Source organism: Mixophyes fleayi, chromosome 1 (genome assembly GCF_038048845.1).
Source record: "Mixophyes fleayi isolate aMixFle1 chromosome 1, aMixFle1.hap1, whole genome shotgun sequence".
In the NCBI taxonomy this organism is placed as follows: domain Eukaryota; kingdom Metazoa; phylum Chordata; class Amphibia; order Anura; family Limnodynastidae; genus Mixophyes; species Mixophyes fleayi.
In genome coordinates this window covers 402787680-402807763 of record NC_134402.1, presented here as the reverse complement: position 1 = coordinate 402807763, position 20084 = coordinate 402787680, and the positions used below count along the sequence as shown (strand labels likewise).

General features: G+C 38.8%; 1 protein-coding gene across 1 annotated transcript in view; it reads left to right on the top strand.

The window, feature by feature from the left end:
* FBXL17 (F-box and leucine rich repeat protein 17) overlaps positions 1 to 20084 on the top strand; it is a 469926-nt gene that overhangs the window by 429541 nt on the left and 20301 nt on the right. Inside the window, exon 8 of the mRNA XM_075181505.1 lies at positions 19886 to 20028. Within this exon, the coding sequence (XP_075037606.1) occupies positions 19886 to 20028 (143 nt within the window). The remainder of the gene's footprint in view (positions 1 to 19885; positions 20029 to 20084) is intronic.

Here is a 20084-nt window from a genome sequence, read left to right as displayed (position 1 = left end):
TAAAAACATGCTAGTGTGTATGTGTGTGTGTGTGTGTATATATATATCTACTATATAAATGCCTAGTGGCGTGTGTGGAAAAAAAAAACCAAGCTGCAGTGCCACCTGCTGGGCAGAGTTATACACTGACCTATATATTTCTTGAAGGAGAAGTGACAGTTGGGAGTGGTTGGTGGTTGCCGGGGGTGGCAGTGGGGAGTTTTTAACACCTTATGTAGCTTGATGAAGGATGTGGCGATGAAGGATGAGGTGATGGAGAAAAATGATGAGGTGGTGACATGTGGACGAAACCACGTTAAAAAAGTGCGCTTGCGTCGGGAAGTAACGCTCTTCCCCTGAGGAGGCCTGGGCTAGGCCCAAATGCATGACAAGAACCTTTTTAACACCCTTAAGTAGCTTGATTTGACTAGAATGCATGAGTATCATGCACGGGTTAACATGTGTATATATATATATATATAATCTATGGGCACTCACCCTATGGTAAAAAAAAAAACAATCTGGTGACTGGATCAAACAATTACTAGCAAAAATAATTAGATGGCACTCATGAAATGCAGAGTAAGGATATTTATTTTAATGTGATAACGACCTTTCAAGAACTCTGGATCTCGTTTTAAAAGAAGGAGAGGTAGCGGTATGGCATATCACCATATAATATTTATTGTAATACTGCATTAATAAAGTGTTATTTTTTTGTAAGAATAAAGCTTTTCTTTTTAAAAAAGTTTTTTGCTGGTAGCTCCTCACTGAGACAGTACTGCTACAGTACTTACTATATAGGCTCCATTCATAAGGGGGAACCTATGCCAGCGACTTAACGCCCTTGAGGTTATCGCTGACGATAAGGAGCCCTAACTCTGACAAAACACCCAAGTGTAAAATATGATCCAATAACTAGCTTTATTGTCCGAGTAGCATTTTCTCAGCTAACACTACAGACTACTTAAAAAAAAAAATACCTGTTGGATGTCACCCTACAATTGCCTTCTATTCTTCTTTCTGTCCCTAAATGCTTTAGATTCAGAATTCTGCAGCATAAATTTATTCAATCATTTTTATTTCTTAGTTGAGTAAATATTGTTTCTTTTTATAGTGCTCTGCATGTCTGCACTGCCTACTTAGTGCTACAGGAGTAGTGTTGTATAAATTTGTAATAATTTTATTTTCAGAAAACAGATTTTTTTTTTTCAATAAAGTTCATATCTACAGAATATTTGAGGTTTACACAGTGTGCACACCAATACCATATAGTTAGCAGTCTGTATAACACGTACTACCAGATGCATAGGTCACATGCAGTCAGTATATTCAGCAAATTTCATGATGGTCAAATCTTCTCACAATCTATGTTAACACCAGCAGACTATAACCCGCGCAACAGCCTCATCAAATATCCCGATCTCCACAGGTAAAATTCAGTCCCTAAACATATATAAAGAGATGGGGGGGTGCTTCCATAGTGTATTAGCACAGTTACAATTTATTCAGTAAAAAAACAGATCTCTAAATCTCAGATCTTTCTCATCTCTAAACTCACAGACAGTGATCCTAATACGAACTCCCTACGCATTTCATCTGTGTTGCGACTTCGTCAGGAGAGGTTTAGTTCATATCTGCTCAGCAAGCGGAGAATTTTGCATATGCCTGATATGTGTTCATCACATGCTAAATACATATTACTATTATCTTGGGCAGGTACATCATACCTGCCCACTCTTCTGGAATTCCAGGTGGGTCTCCCAGACTATGAGGAGAGCAGGCAACTCTCCCATATTCTGCCCACTTCATAGTGCAGTGGGCAGGATGGGGCCTCGATGAGGCGATTCACTGCGAATTGCTTCATGTTGGCCTTGCCCCTGACACAAAATTATGTGACTGTGCAATTTCTCCTGGAGGGGAGCAATAAAAAGTTGGTAAGTATGACCTACATTATGAGCTGTAAACACATTCTTTAATGGGATAGATAATCCCAGTGGCAAATGACATTTATGCTGTGTTGTGTTTTACCTTTTATACATTGGCCTCCTGGGTATTAAGATAAGGGGTCGAGGTCATGCAGGTTTGTGCTCGGTGCTTTAGTAGCGCCCTTTCCCTCCTCTGAGAGCAACCTTCTATTATCAAATACCACAGTGAGCGAGGACATACCAACCAACTTCCCAGAAGTCAGGACAAATGTACCGACTGTCAGGTTGGTGGGATAGTTCCCTCAAATTGGGACAGTCCCACCTTAACCAGTATTGTTGGGAGGTATGCTGTGTGGTGAGTGCAACTGAGGCCATAAGTACACATGGAAAGAGTCTATGGGTATGAGCCCTAAAACAGCCTTTGAAAGCATTTCTACAACAAAACACTCACTTTATCCCTAGACAGTGCAGCTCCAGCTGCCACATACAGTCTCTGATGATCCAAACCCCAACCATAGCACCCCAAACAGACCCGCTATCTGAAAACATTCTCCCACACTGCAGAAAATCTTATTCCTACCCCGATTTTCCTCAGCTATAAATTCTTCCTTTTATCTTACAGCACTGCCCTTTCAATTGCCAAACAAACATTATTGAAATCTCTAATATCCACCCAGTCTTCTAACTCATGTCGTCTCTTTGCCACCTTCAACTCATTTCTCTGCCCACCTGTACCTCCACCCTCTTCCTCCCTCACAGCCCATGATTTTGCCACCTACGTCAAAGAAAATATCAATACCATTCAGCAAGATATTTCTTCATGTCTCCTGGACCTCTCTGCTGCTTTTGACACTGTTGATCACTCTCTTCTTTTACACACCCTTCACTCCATTGGCCTTCATGACACAGTTCTTTTCTGGTTCACTTCCTACCTAACAAAACTCTCCTTTAGTGTTTCTACCTCTGGCACATCTTCCCCTCTACTTGCACTATCTGTTGGGGTCCCACAAGGCTCTGCTCTTGGCCCTTTATTTTTTTTTCATTGTACACCGTTTCCCTAATTTGCTCATTCGGCCTTCAGTACCACCTCTGTGTTGATGACACCCAAATCTATATATCTTCTCCTGACCTCTTTTTCCTTCTGTACTATCTTGTATAACCAACAGTCTTTCAGCTATCTCCACATGGATGTCCCAATGCTACCTAAAGCTCAACATATCCAAAACAGAGCTTATAATCTTCCTTCCTGCCAGAATCACCTCCCTCACTGTTAATAACACCACAATTTCCTCAGTCTCCCAAGCCTGCTCCCTTGGTTTCACACTTTACTCTGCCCTCTGCTTTATTCCTCACATACAGACTCTCTACCAGTCCTGTCGATTCCACCTAAAAACATTTCCAGAATATGCCCTTTTCTTACTCAACATGCTACAGATTGCTCATCATCTCCCGTCTTGACTATTGCAACCTCCTGCTATCTGGCATTACTGACACCCATATATCCACACTTCAATCCATCCTAAATGCTGCTGCAAGACTGATCTTCCTCACCACTCCACATCTGCTGCACCACTTTGCAAATCCCTACACTGGCTCCCTGTGTCCTACAGAATCCAATTCAAATTACTCACCATTACCTACACAGTCTTTCATACATCTCAAATCTCATTTCATTTCTCATGCCTTGTCTCATCTCTGATAACAACCTCTCACTCGCAACTACAAGATTTCTCCCGTACTGCTCCCCACTTATGAAATTCCTTACTACACCCAATCAGGCTTTCCCACAGCATTTAAATCTTTAGATGTTCTCTAAAAACAATCCCTCTTTTTTTTTTTTTTTTTTAAAGCTTACCTTATCCCTGATGATGCTATTCATACTAATATACACTCACAGCTGTCCCAATCTCCACTCTGAGGCACTCTCACTCCTTGTTTCATCTGTGCCCTCTTCCACTTGCATGCTCTCTGCTGAGAAGGGTCCTTAATGCCCTTAATGCCCTTTGTTTTCATGTCTGTCCTTGTTTTATGTATGTCTTTTGTGTTATGTATGTCCTGTTTCCCATCTGTACGGCGCTGCGGAGCACTGTGGCGCCTTGCAAATCTACAATAATAATTTGTAGACCAAATTAGGACTTCCAGTTCCACTTTCCATTAAAAATAAAAGTATGTTTTAACATTGTTTTTTTTTTCTTCAAACAATAGTAAAATTAATAAAGGGGGGAAAAAATAACTGCTGTCGATGAAAAATAGGTGGGAAGTTTCACCAGTGGACCCCTGTGATAGTCACCGGCCAGGGGGTTTGATGAATAAGGAGAAGCTCTAAACCCATCGAAAAATGAAATTTACGATAGATTCAGGGGTTTTTTCCCTTTGTTAAATAGACACCTGAGTAATTTCTTTTTTTTCTCTGCTTGCATTGGCTAAAGTTCTCATTTGGATACTCCCAGACTCTCATCTTTAGCTGTATTACTTCCGCTGATGACTGAGAATCCAGAGAACCCTGACAGCACTGATAATGTATGATTGCTACCTTACCAAATAAGATGCAGTGTGTATGTGTAATTATGTCTATATGTAATACTTTCTCACATTACAGCTAAGGGAGTATATTTTGCTTGGGGGCCAAGAGCATTTAGTGCATAGTAATTTAAGGTCCTGCTAAATGCAGTTTATGATCTAAAGGCATAATAGGGAATTTGTAGACTCAGTGGGGGTATACGTGTGTTAATTAAAATGTGTAAACTCTTGGGGTCATCGTCAAGAGCAAATTAAGCTTTGCTAGACATATGTGCAATTCTGAAGTGAGGTTTAAAAGCAGTGAGAGTCATTTCCCTATCTTTTCTTGAAACAGAAGTGGAAAGTGAAATATCAATGCAGTATATGGAAAGTTGTAAAATATATATTTAAATTTGTTTAGCAGGACTCAAGTGAACAGAATATAATCACAGTATGATAGAGCAAAGAGACAAAGATCAGTATAACAATAAACTCTAGTATCATATACAGAAACAAACATAATAGGGGTGTTAGGGGGAGGGGATGGGGGAGAGGGGAAGTTCATATATAAATATATCTAAATGTGGGAACACAAAACAAATAAATGCATATTTACAACTTCTTTTCCTCTATATAGTTCAAATGTATTTATCACTTATTTGTATAGCACCACCATATTACACAGCATTTTCCAGATATTATTGAATAATTCACATTAGTCCTTACAGCGTTGGAGTGTACAGCCTACATTCCCTACCACACAAATGCACACTAAGAGGTAAATGTATCAAGCTGAGAGTTTTCCGGCGGGTTTGAAAATTGGAGATGTTGCCTATAGCAACCAATCAGATTATAGCTGTCATTTTGTAGAATGTACTAAATAAATGATAGCTGGAATCTGATTGGTTTTTCAAACCCGCCGGAAAAACTCTCAGCTTGATACTCTCTATTTTCTCAGAGCCAATTAACCTACCAGTACAGTTTTTGGACAGTGGGAGGAAACACATGCAAACACGGGGAGAACACACAAGCTCCATGCATGATATTCAAAACCTGTATGAATATGAAAATTGTTGTGGAATCATCATAATACAGGACCGCAAGATTAATGTATTTACATAGTTTCTTAAATTAAAATAACTTCATACAGAAATTATACAAAAACTTTGATTTTGGGATCTGCGTTCATCTTAAAAGGTGGATGTTTTATTTTTAAACAATGTTTGCAGTGGACATATAAAGCACCAACTATTTTATTATAAACACCTTTTTTTAAAGAAAAAAAAAATTAGACCAATGATAAATTATGAATAAAAAACACAAAGTTCAACAAAGATACGAGACCTAAACATTGAATTGATTCGTCCATGGTATATGTCTTAGGTTATCTGTGGTTTTATGAGAGACAGGGTCTCTCGGAGCAATGATGCTTGATCACTACTTTGTATTGTTCAACTTGACTGTGCAGCACCAGTGGAACTTACAGTTACAGCCACCAATAATCTCAATCTTCTTCTCTCCTACTTTAAGGCTGCGTTCCGTACAAAGACTGTGGCCTTGTATCTCTCAATGCGTAAAGTTCTTACCACTATTGAGTAGAGATGCTCACTGACCCCCGTGTTTTGGTTTAGGTTTTGGATCTGAATTACCATCGTGTTTTGGTTTTGCCAAACCGCCCTTGCGTGTTTTGGTTTTGGTTTTGTATTGCTATTTTTGAAAAAAATACAATTTTTTTGGTCTAAAATAACCTAATTTAGTGATCCACCAGTTTCTTGGATAAGTAAGGTAATTCTAAAGCTAATAAATTATGAAAAAACAGTTTAATCCCTGGTAGGCCGTCCTTAATTCTAACACTTGCCTGCAAATTATACAGACAATCCTTGTTGTCTTCCCCCTCCATCTTTGATTATTGGCAATGTAGCCATCGTCTTTGGGTGTATATTACACCCTCCACTTGTAGTTAAATAGAAAAAAAAGCAGCCTGCATAGACTGTAGAATTAGAATATAAAAATAAATGGACAAAGGCAATTTGGTATCTGTCTGCATCATAATCATCAACATCATTAGTGCCCATGCCGCCTACACAAATCTCCCCCTCATCCTCTGCTAATTCCAAAGTGGCATCCTCATTTGGTGTATCACTGGCTACACTCGGGCTGTTCAGGTACACATCAGCAGAACTGCTGAAAATACCCTTCTTTATGGGTACACTGTCACTAACAGAATGCTCTCATTAGACATACGACTGGTGGATGGACTCTCCACAGTGATTGGTGTCCTTTCTGATTCAGAGCATACATTATCATCTTATGACTTACTGTTTTCTTGCAGCTCGGCTTTCACACGTAACAGTAGTTGTGCACCACTTTTAGACTCCAAATTACTTGGTCTTGCTTGGTCACGAGTAACCGTACAAGAAGAAGGCTCAGTAACATTTTTTGATCTGCCACTAATAGAGGCAAAGGCCTCATTCTTTCTTTGCCACTGCGTGTGTAGAATGGCATGTTGGCAATTTTTATTTTATATTTATATTTTTTATCGGCAGTTAACTTTTCCTCAGTTACACTTCTTTTTCGCTTCAACACGGTACATTGCCTTTCCCAGATGACGTACTGAGAACACTACCATCATGACTGGGGACAGAACCTGGTTGCTGATTCTGCTCATATGTGGACTGCTTTGAATCCATTTTAATGAGCCCCAAAGCACTTGTAGTGCCGACAATTGTATTAGATAGATACTGCTGACGAATATGACTTTTTTTGACAGCCAGAAAAATTAGTGTAATACACTGGGGAATATGGGACACCCCAAAGCACTTGTAGTGCAAAATATTGTCTAATATAGATACTACTGACAAATATTACTTTTTTTGACAGCCAGAAAAATTAGTGTTAAACACTGGGGAATATGGGAGACCCCAAAGCACTTGTAGTGCAAACAAATTGAAAAATAAGCCCCCTCTATCCTCCTGTCTTGCTGCTCTAACCATTGCAAATAGAATTTGATTTTATAATAGAATTGAATAGATTCGAAATGAAAGAATAATAGAAAGAATAAGGTGTACAATTATTGCTCTGTCCCTGCGCTAATACAGCCTCTGACCTAACCCTGCTCTCTCCCTCTGTCATATGGCGATGGATTGCTGTGGAGGCGGGTATTTATGCTTTTCAAATCTCTAGAACCGAGCTCAGAAATACGAATACGTCACAATGATGTTTTGGCTCGATTCCGAATGGGCGGGAGAGCTCGGTACTCGGATAGACGAAATTCGGATGGATTCGGATCTCGGGGAACCGAGCCTGCCGATCTCAACTATTAAGGCACTCACATCCTTCTGTCCCCTGGAGTCCCAGGGTGGTGGTCTTTACCCAATAATCAGGGGAGTCTCCCAAGAAAATAAGTTTGGATTTAGCAACAGAACCAAACGCATCAGATTGAAATCCTCTGCCATGCCAACGACTCAGAGGTATATGTGGGCGGCGTGCCCATGCAGCAGCATGACAGCAGACAGTGGGAATTTTCCTCAATTTATGTAATGTTAGATATAGTCCACTACAGAACGTATCTAAAGAACATGTGGGGGATTTAAAGCAAACCCATTTGACTATGTGGGAAAAAAACCAACAGTAATTTTAAATTATTTTGCTGATGATCCGTTACTTCTAAACACACCTTGTGCTTATGGAATAAAAACACTGCCAGTACAACACAGAAAGTGGTTGCATGAAATGCTGCTCTTAAGAGCGGTGACTGGAGCTTCAAACTTAGAGTTCCACGCAGCGGGGAAGTCCTACTATCACATACTAGTCTAGGGTCAGCAAACACACAGCTGTATCCAGATCATATAGAAATGCACACAACATTGTGTGTGTATATATGTATGTGTGTGTGTATATATATTTTGCAGCTTTTTGTACGGTCTGCAGACTTTTGTATGAACCAATGCTTAGCGGTTAGATTTAGTTTATTTGCACCCTGTAGTGAATACTACACTATTGAATAAACTACAGGCAGACAGCTATTGATGTGACTGAACATGTGGAGCTTGGTCTACATTGTTCCTGTTAATTGTAGAAATGAGTCTCTACGGGGGAATTCCCCTACAAAAGAAGGACAATTGTTACATTCGCCGAATTTGGTTGAACTCCCCTATGAGCAAAATGCTTATATTTGTTATATAATATTGGTTCAGGTGAGTGTAGTATTAGTTTCTTTGCATGTTATTTATAGTTTAGATTCATTATTTATTGTTGTATCAATGATTTGTTAGAGCTTCTAAACATGTTACTGGTCTAGGTGGATCTTGGTTTACGTCCCATTGTGGTACATTTACCCAAGTCCGTTATCAGTTACCTGTTTTGCAATCTAAATAGAGTATTCCTCTACAGTAAATATTGCTTTTTTCAAAATTGAACATTTTTTTTCATCTGTTAAATCTTCAAAATCAACAATGTTGTAATGAAAATGCTCAAGACCAGATCCATGGCTTTTAATGTACAGTATTCTCTTCAAAGTCTATTTTGAACCCATGTGATCTAGAGAGAATCAAGAATCAACCTGGTCCCAGTTGATGTGGATACAGATCAACTACATTTCTTTCTAGACCAATGACATGAACGACGCCTGACACACTCCATGTCAAAGGAGGTTGAGAAGCTTGTCCTTATTGTTAATACAGTCCCTTATCGACTTTAATTTGCTTTAAGAGTACTTTGAAGGGTTTTTACTTATTCAGTTGTTCTTGGTAAGGGATTGTAATTTTAAAATTAGCAATCATTCATGATTCATTTTTATTTATAAGGGTGTACTAATAAACTGCCCTTGAATATTACACACCAGACCTTAGACAGTAATGGAGATACAGCATAGGAGATTGATATAATCCTCTTTCTTTACTGAGAGTTTGTTGAGATTGTTAAAGAAATAATAAATTGGGGTGTGTGGTCAGAATGCAAATTAGTATCAATGTTTGATTATATTGCTAGTGTTAGTAATTTGTCAAAGATAAAGTAGTCATTAGCATATGTGGAGTATAAAAAGTTTGAAATAGCAGACTACCTTGGACTTCACAGATGAGGCTATAGCTTGTGAGCTCTTAGGTGCAACATACGATGAGTCAAGAATATTATCAGATTAAAATCCCAAGCATGGACATAACCTCTTTTAATTTTTTTGTGCTATCCATTGAAAGAGGCCTTTAATAGGTTTCATCTGATGGACATTATATACTAATGTGTGTGTAATGTTGTTAAGGTCACAAGCTAGTATGAGGTAGCGGCCAAGGAGATCTGTAATCTGCTGATGTAAGTGAAATTGTACTTTTCATTTAATTAGTATGACTGCATCAGAATTTTTTCCTCTTTAAACTATAGTCTAAAAATATTTTAGTATGTTGTTTATTTCAAAAAGGATTGAAAGATGTTTTACTAAATTGTGTTTCCTGTATAAAGAATATATGTGCACCAGATAGTTTAGGTTCTCAGTAAATATAGCTTCTTTTGAAAGGTGAAGTGAAGCTCTTATGGTTATAGGATACTGGCTTTATTGCTATTATTAAGGAATGGAAATAAATTACACTGCAATTCTGCAATCATATAAATAGGATGCATTATGTACATGGATACCAGGAGTGCACTGCAAATGGATGTGAAGTAGTGACCATGAGAAATAATTGTGGGCTAAAACTATTTAGAAAAGTAGTGCACTATAGAGCCTGAAGACTTGAAGAATAAACAACATGTAGAGATATAGGGACATAATACCTTTTGTGTAACATTGTAAGGACAAAAATAGGAAATAAAGCAAGGATCAGATCATTGATATTACACTTTAAATTCACTTATCAATCTGGACTTGCGCTAAAGTAACATTTATAAAAATATTAAACATGTTGCCTTGTTGGTTAACAGGATTACCAAATGCAAATAAGAACAAAGCCACCATATTATAATCAGTCTCATGCTGGTAGTCTGTGGTTTATTGTTTTGTTGGCTTATTGGATTTGACTTTTTGCTCTCTTTTGTCCCACTACCATTGAAATAAAATGAGGGGAGCAGGGCCTGATTAAGGGTCACAGCCGCCCCAGGCTACTACACTAGTTTCCCCCCCCCCCCCCCAGTGTGTGTGTGTAAATAAATTTTTTATATATATATATAGATATATATCTGTAAATAAAATTGTAAAACATTAATACATTAAACACAGTTCATTATGCACTTCCTCCCTTACCTGATCTTGCAGTGTAGACTACCTGGTGTCCTCTTTTGCATGTTCTTGGAGTGTTGTCCGTTGGCTTCTGGAAACTTGGGAGCCCTGTATTTAAAAAAAATTGCAAAAATTGTATTATAGTGCAAAATTTTAACAAACCCTGAATGATACAAAACAATCCCCTAGTACAGACAGACAATAAAATATATGAAAATTATTTACACTCCTATAGTAACATCTACCAGCCCTGTCTATCTAGTATTTAGCATTCTAGTGACCGCTGAAACCACAGTCAGCATCAACATCACCGCCACACAATACAGAAATCCTGCCCCCTACAAGCTATTTCATCACCTCCCCACCAATTCATCCCCCCTGTCATTATTATCAACCCGCACCAGACAGTTTATGACCCCCCCTATCCAATTCACTAACCCCCCCCCCCCCGTAGCCAGTTCATTACCTCCCCATGGCTTTTTCATTTATCTCCCCTATCCAATTCATTAACCCCCCCTCTAGCCAGTTCATTAATCCCCATTTTCACTTCATTAATCCCCCCCCTCTAGCCATTTCATTAACTCCCCCATCCAATTCATATGCCCCCTCTATCCAATTCATAAGCCCCCCTCCTCTGACCAGTTCATTAATCCCCATTTTCACTTCATTAATCCCCCCCCTCTAGCCATTTCACTAACTCCCCCATCCAATTCATAAGCCCCACCCCCCTCCAGCCAGTTCATTACCTCCCCATTTTCACTCCATTAATCCCCCCTATCCAATCCATACTAGCAGATCATTAATCCCCCCATATCCAATTTATAAGATCCCCCCAGTCATCTCCCCCCCCTCCACATCCGATGTGTCACCCCCCTGATATTTAACAAGCACTTACCTTGCTGTCTTCTGTTCTCCTCTGACCAGACGCCGGAGCTGCTGTCATCTTCACACGCAGCTAACAGCATCCGACGCTGTTAGCTGCGGGCGCGCTCTGTGTGATTAGTGTGGTCACGTGAGATGTGAGATCTCACGTGACCACACTAAGCAATACACTGATAGGGCAGCTAACAGCGTTGGATGCTGTTAGCTGCGTGATTGGGTACAGGAACATGAGGGACCGCCCCCTTGAGGCCAGGGGCGGCCCCATTAGAGGAGAAAGAAGCCGATCACCGGCACTTGAAGAAAAAAAAACCAACAGCTTGTCAGTGTTCCGCGCTGCGCCCCCCCCCAGGACTCAGCACTCCAGGCTGCAGCCTGATCAGCCTAGTGGTTGATCAGGCCCTGGAGGGGAGCAGGATTATTGCTTTGGGATTTGGTGCATCTACAGTATTGCACTGTTGTTGGATCTAGCCATTGGTGTCTGTAAGAATCTGCAGGTAATAGCAGTAGAGTATTTAGTTTGCAAAGAGTTATGACACATACAGTGTATAAAAGGGGTACTGACCTATATAGCACAGGCAAGCACTATATGCTGTACTGTTATCCATGCTCTGGTACAATAAGTAAAATAAAATGGACAGAGAAGGCAAAAATACTAGAACATTTGAGATAACTTTTATAATGAGGTAAGTTTAACTGCTCTATTGTCCTATGAATAAACAATTGAAGAATAAAGACAAGAAGAAAAATTGCATTTATGCATTTGTCGTAATTGGGCAGTCAATTAATATGGCTGAGGCATTCCAAAAGTGTAGAATCAAAAATATGTCTGTTTAGTTTAACAACTTGGGGTTTTGAGTTATAGTTTATCAACAGGATACAAGCCCTTCATCGTTTTTTCCTTGATTTTATGTTTTCATGCTGCTATTACTGGTTTATAATTCTGCTCAGTATCCACAGTGTAATAGGACTACCACAGTCACCTAAAGCATGATGTAGTGAGCACAGAGGCTTTTGATCATCACTCTGAGACACAAGGGTATATTTACTAAACTGTGGATTTGAAAAAGTGGAGATGTTGCCTGGAGCAACCAATCAGATTCTAGTGATCATTTATTTAGTACATTCTACAAAATGATAGCTAGAATGTGATTGGTTGCTATAGGCAACATCTCCACTTTTTTACACACACACTTTAATCAAACTCTACAAAGACAAAATAAAATGTGGGAAAGATAAGGTACAAGCTGGTATGGTTTCACTTTGGCTGCTGTTTTTTTGTTTGACAGGGGTTTAAAGTTATAGACTGACAAATTAGGGGGGAGACCTCTTGGACTCCTACAAGAGCGGGCAATTCTCCAGAAACAGTGTTTAGAAGATGGGGAGGGGAAATCACAAATCGCATCAAAAGTCATATCAGCCTCTGTGAATCCTGAGTGGCCTGGATGAAGCAATTGGCATTAACCTATGCCTTGCCCCCCCCCCTCACACTTTATGATACAAATTACGTCATCAAGCCGACCCCAACTTTTATTTTCATACCTCCCGCGTCTTCCAGAGCGTAAGTATGAAATGTTTTCAGCTATATAATGCACTTTGTAATAGTAATAATATAATAATAATAATAGGCGAGTAAACATGTCTACAAAATTATTTAAATCATACTTGCCAACTTCTTATAGTTGGCGTCCAGGAGGTGCCGTGGGAGGTACCACCCTCCTTTCCTGCACTTTCCACTTGACAACCTCTCCGGAGTTTCCCGGAGAGGAGATGTTTATTGTTGACAAGTATGATGCACACATCTCAAATTATACAGAATTTAAGAACATACTTTTTTCACAGCAAATACAGTACAAATGTTACTGTGCTGCTGCTACCACTGAGGGAAACAAAAGGCTATAAATATTTTGATTTGGTGCTATTAAACCATATAACGTCCAACATTATGTACAGTAGTTGAACAGCAGCTATACAGACAGATTTCCCTTCACCTGTTCTATGGAATCACATTTTAATTTTGTATGTTACCATGTATTGCAGCAGTTACTAAGATCCTGGCACAGCAGCCACCTTGTGGTGAAATATAGCCAACATTACAATTCCTTAATATTTTTCACATTGCTGTTCTGCAGAACAAGGGTTTTTACACTTATGTAGATGTATAAAAAGTGCTTTTACATGGGGGGAATGCATTTTAAAAATTTCTTTAAGCACAAGTGGTTCTCCTGTGACCGAGCTTCTGAAAATAGTTACTTAAGGCAAAAGGTGAAATAGCAATGTATATTAATCCGGTGATTCAGCCACTAAAAGCTTCTTCAGGGCAGTGGACAAAATTTTTTTAATTTCGTAAATCTAATGCATAAGAGTATTGAATAAAGATGGGCATGATCTCTCCTGAGAGTTTGATTCTGGCCAGGTTTAATGTGCTTTTACCTGTCAAAACTTGCATTAGCTATTTATTAAAAAAAAAAATTGTGGTCCTGATGGTCATAAGAAGTATCTAGTATGTCTACGGGATCAGCAAAAAGCAGGAATAATCATTTCATCTTTAAACAGGCATTATCCTAAAAACATGGGTTTTTTTTGTAATTAATGTGAGTGTCTATTTACTACATTCAACAGCATAAGCACGTACTCTTAGACTGTAAACACATTTGGGCAGGGCCATCTGTACCTTCTGTTTTATGTCACTGTATGTAATTTGTGCCATATGATCCCCTCAATGCACAGCACTGTGTAATATGTCAGCACTTAATAAATAAATAACATAATACCTGCAGGCTCCCATATGAACCCACATTGCATTAGTTGCGCCATGTTTAAGACGGAAGCTTTAGTGTCAAGCTCATTCCTTAGCTACAGATGGAATATCCTGAAAGAAGTTGAGATCATGCTGTTGGCTATGTAATTAATTGTATTTCCACTGAATATAAGAGTGGTCAAGAGCTATGTGTTCTTTACTGTCAACTTTTGCATAATAAACAAAATAGACACAAATAGACTAAATTAAGTTAAAAACATACTAAAGAAGAAAGTAAAGAAACAAGGAAGATTGGGACAGAAGAGGATAGCTTCAGTTTTCAGAGCTGATATGGTTGTGTAGCAACTTCTGGAAGCCAGTGCAAATGACAATATTTAGATATTTACCTTCCAGGTGACTAAGGGGTTATAAGGGAACAGCCAGTAAATAAAAGGGGGCAAGTGTGGGGGCAAATGATGTGGGGTATCACTCCATGGAGAGTAAAATATGGCTGATGTAAGTGACTTGATATATAAGTGTTAAAGCACTTGTAGTCATGTGTTGTTCTAAAACTAAATTATAGGGCCCACTTCTGGTAGAATAATTGGTATTAGACCTGTCTGGAGAAAATTATTATTGATACCGAAGATTATTCACAGAACATCGAAGTGTCGCCTTTGGTTATACAGCAGCCGATTGGTGGGGCATCGATTTGTCTCCCGAATAAGGCACGTGTGGACAATTTCGTAAAATTGGCTACATGGCAATGTGTATAGTATATACAGACTGTTTTGGGGTCTAAAAGCAATCAGGAGTCAAGAAACTTACAAGCAGTCTCCAGTACCTTAGACCAAAACAGTTTGATGAGTAGACAAGACCATCATATATGTAAGATGAATCCCTGATCCAGGCAAATCCTCCAACAAGTTGCAGAAAGGGAAAGTGAATCACTTTTGTGTGTTGTGCGGTTCTGTACCATCTAGTGAGCAATTTATAATTGCTTTTTGAGTTCTATTGCAAACTGAGGATTTCCATTAGGCTATATTCTAAGTTACCTTCTCATTGGAACATGTATTGTGTCCTATTGTTGAAGAGTGAAGAAGACGAGGACAAGGGAAGGGCATTGGTGTGAAAGTTGTCTGGACCTGGGAGAGATCCATGGAAGACCACTAAGTCACCGGAAAAGAGAAGGTTTTGTAGTATTTCTCATAGTATATATATTGCCTTTTTTATTTAACAATACAACCATATGTAAAGGGTAAGTAAAGCTATTGCTTAATATTCATTTATGGCTTTGTGTTGCTGCTTTAAGAAATAGCTAAAATGTACTCTGCAGATCCACATAGTAAAAAGGGAGATTTAATGAAGCAGACTGACCGCTAAGCAGACTTGCTTTGCATAAGTACACTGTTTGGGCAGGTGGATTCACAGGGGTAAGACCAGTAATGTCAGCAGCTTAAATGACTGCAGTCTAAGCTTTTTAATTTGCCTCCAGTCCAACTAAGACACTGTCCTAAAGATGTGGGAGGACCTTCATCTGTCTTTAATGGAATGAGGAGACAAAACATTACTTTTAAAGGACTACTAAACACCCAAACTGTAATTTGAGCCATAAAAGTACAATACATTGTTCAATGTTAAACTGACATTTCACTGCAGCTTCCTTCAAATCTCCAGAGTACCCCCTCTTTCCCTCAACTGGTAGAACTGAGTGGGTCCCACACTTTGGAACCCGACCATTCAAGAGCTGTTTGCACACAGCCTGGCACCTCAGCAGTGATCAATTCAGCTTCAATAAAGGATTTAACATTATCCTGTCTGGATGGATTGTTGCTGATTCTGTGTTAGTATGTCCCAAGTGGTAGTACTCCATATGGGTGGGCAGCACGGTGGCGTAGTAGTTAGTACTTCTGCCTGTGAGAGAATTTAGACTGTAAGCCTCAATGGGGCAGGGACTGATGTGAGTGAGTTCTCTGTACAGCGCTGAGGACTTAATGGCGCTGTATAAATAAATGGTGATGATGATGATGGGACCCTTACTTATTAGTGAGTTGGGGGCAGGGTGTTACCCTGAAAATTATGTTTACTGGAATATGTTCATGATCTTGTTTTTTTCCTTTTCATTGCAATGTTGTAATGGTGATATAAGGAAAAAGAATCACATGGAATTTTTATCAGTATGTTTTTCACGACACCAAAGTGATTGGTGCCACTGCTTTATTTAGTGACCCTAACCCTTCCTAGAAGCAGTAATGTAGTCTACTATCCCTGAATAAATGTGATTTATATGCTTGACCAAACTGTATTCAAAATGAAAAATATAATTTTGGGTTGAGATTAATGAATTCATTAAAAAAAACAAACACGGTACAGTGGAAATTTCTTTTGGATCTGTTGGGGCCCTGGGGATGTAACAGTTGTACACTGCACTCCTCTCTCCTCTTACTACTCTGTCTGTTTCACGACTGCTGAGTTGGTGTAGACCCTCACCCCTATGCATTGTCCACTTACATGATTGGATGTTTATGAGGGAGTGCGGGGTGGGACATTTACAGCCATCATGCTGGATTTTAGGAATCTGGAGAACAGTGCATATAAATAATATATGAATGGCTAGATGTATATGTAAAAAAGAGATATGCTACTGCTCACTGTCAATTATGAAAAACAGGGACATTTCCAGGGACAAAACATTAATACTTTGGACAGTCCCTGGAATAAGGGACAACTGGTAACTATGTGAATGTATTGACTGAATAAAACAGTGGCATTTTCTGGGAATTGAGTCACCCAGGAGACAGTGTTATGTCAGAAAACTGCACCCTGTAAATTAGCTGATTTTACTGTTTGGTAACATTTTGTTTTGCATATCCTGTTATACAATTACTGTGTTTGTCATGTAGGAGGATTGATTGAAACATACCTAATAGAGACATTTATGGGTTGCTGAGCTTACCGAGTTTTGTTAAAAAAAACACCTGTCTGTTTTGCAGAGGTGCGGGGTAGCTAGATGTGAGGTTGTCATGGTCAATGCATTCTGGCATGTGGTGTGGTTGGGGTATAACAGAAACAGCGTACGGCCAGATTCCACTGCTGAACTTTCATGGCCAGTTGCAGAATTTTTCTAATAATTCAGTCACCTGTACCTGCAGTGGAGGCTGTTATGAGACATGCAAATTCACAGTAAAACTAATTAAAATGAAAACAAGCTTATTGTTTGATCTAAATAACAGACAAATTATATCTTTGTACTGGTGTGTTTAAGATTGCAGCATGGTTTGAGCACTGGAGTGGTTAAACGTTGTTATACTGAATGTATTTTTGAAGAGATTTTGCATGGAAGCTGCAGAAAATATCATTCTATGAAAGCAACCAAGTGTGCCATATTTCAAGGGCATTTTTCACTAGTAATGAGCAGTCACAAAATGTGATTTAATAAATGCTATTTCAACCTTAAGTACCTCGGATATCTAATATTCTGTGAGTAGTGCTTATGCTGGCCCCATATCGAAACTCTGCAATTGCTAATGAGATCTTTTTAAGCAATGACATGCTTTGCAAATTGTAACAAAGAAGAGTTTACAGAAATTGACGTGGGCAATTATGGAACAAGGTTAATGATCATATTCCTAAGTGAAATAGTTTAATGTTTCTGATATATACTGATTATATCAAATTATAAGGGAGCACAAGACCGCTTGTCATCATCCCTTCCATTACAATGATGCACCGTGGCCTCTTTGTACTCGTGTAGCTGTTGACTGCTCTGGTTAAAGTTCTGGATTATGGTAATTTTATTATTTTATTTGCGTAGTTCATCTGGTTGTATTTTGTACACATGAATTCCATGTTTTCATTTTAATTCGTAGCCTAAAGACAGGAATTTCTAAAACAAGATGCTTATGTAGCTATTGCTTTAGGGCTTATTTGGATAATATTATTCGTTCAGCCTAGAACGAGTTAATCAATTTGTCATACTTGGCTACATAAATTCCACTATTTGGACTTGAGATCCCATTGTGTAGCATAGTTATTTATCTGAATACATTTTAACAGCGCTTAAAGGACATCTCCACATTTATGTAACCAATTATATCTGAGCTCGTTATGCCTTAAACAGGCCAGGATTGATATATTTTGTCCCCCTAAGCAGCTTTCACAGAGCACCATGATATCCGCAGACTGTGTAAGAGAACGATATGTATTCTATCGGTAACTAAATAGATTTTTGTATTGCGAAACCCTAAAATACCTATTTCCCCCAGCATTGATGGAAGTAAATATACGTATTAAGTAAGAAAGTACATTTAGAAAAAAAATAGTTTTTACATATCAAACTTCCAGTGAGAACTTCAGAACCAGCCTTCTGCAAACCCAAGCAGTGTATGAGAGCTTTCTGGGGTGGCATTGTGTAACACATGATCTGAGCTCACAGACTGTGTGTTGTATTTATTATATGGAAAACGTTTTTTTGTGTGCCAAAGATAGGGATTCTTCCTGTCTGTCAAGGGGTTACTGCTGGCTACAGCCGGTGGTAGACCCTACTGGGCAACAGATTCACCGGGCTTCTCCCACAGAAACCTTCCCGATATAAAAGAATGGGGGAGTCTATTTAACAAGGAATCCTAGTATCATTGTCGTCATCTCAGGTTATTTCTTGGTAAAAATACTTTATTTAAATAAAACAAACATTCTAAAAACCAACTTTTTTTTTTTACAGTTTTTTTTTTTTACAGTTTTTTACAGTTTTTATTTCATTTTTTTATGTAAAGTGGAAGTAGAAGCACATGTCAGGGCTTCCAGTTCAACTGCACACGTGTGAACCGACAGAGCTGGGTCATGCATGTGCAGATACATGCAGGATTGTCTAGCCAAGTAGTAAGACTCCTCTTACCGTTGCCAGCTGGTATTGCCGGGTAGCTATATATATCACCCTGCTGCCTGGTGAAATGTAATAGGTAGGTTACGGTGATACAAGATTTTATTTTTCTGCCATAAGCGTCGAGAGAACATCTTCTTTATTGTCTCATATTAGTGAATAGAGCTCTGTAAGAGAGGAGGGATAGGGGAAGCCATATACAACACACAGTTATGTTAGATTTTTGCATTTGAATACAATTATATTTAAGGTGTAATTAGATAGTTAAAGAAAGTTTACATAAAATTGTGTTATTCTTTAAATAACAAACTATATGAAATTGTGATATAAAACCTGTTAGTTTTATTTTTAATATGGCTGCACCTCCCAATATTGAAACATATGATCCAACTGTTTCCATTTTGGAAGGACTTGCCTGATTAATTACCTCAGAAACTAGGCGTGGTTTGGTCATATTGTGGGAGTGGCTTATCTGTGTCCTGATTTTGCTTTTTAAAATGTTGGGAGATAGGTTGAAGGTGAACAAATCAAGATCAATTGAGCCGTGATCCCATTTTGTCTAGTCACCCACATTTTCATTTATATGTCTTGCCCAGTTTTGGCCTGTTAGGCTATGGGGTTCAATGTGTGCAAATGTATGTTATAACCCAAAACAAAGAATAAGCAACATTTTATTAACTAGGCAAAACAATGACGGCTATAGTCTGTTTTCTCTTACATTTCTCTAATGTGCTTATTGTATTTCTGATTTATTTATTTGATTGTTTCCACAGCTCTGATAGCCATTGGTCGATACAGCACATCCATAGAAACGGTGGATGTTGGATGGTGTAAGGAGATTACAGATAAAGGAGCCACATTGATTGCACAAAGCAGCAAATCCATACGGTATCTGGGCTTGATGAGATGTGATCAGGTAAGATTAAACATTTCTCATGGTGTATTTCATATGTTACCAGTGACTCGCTTTCT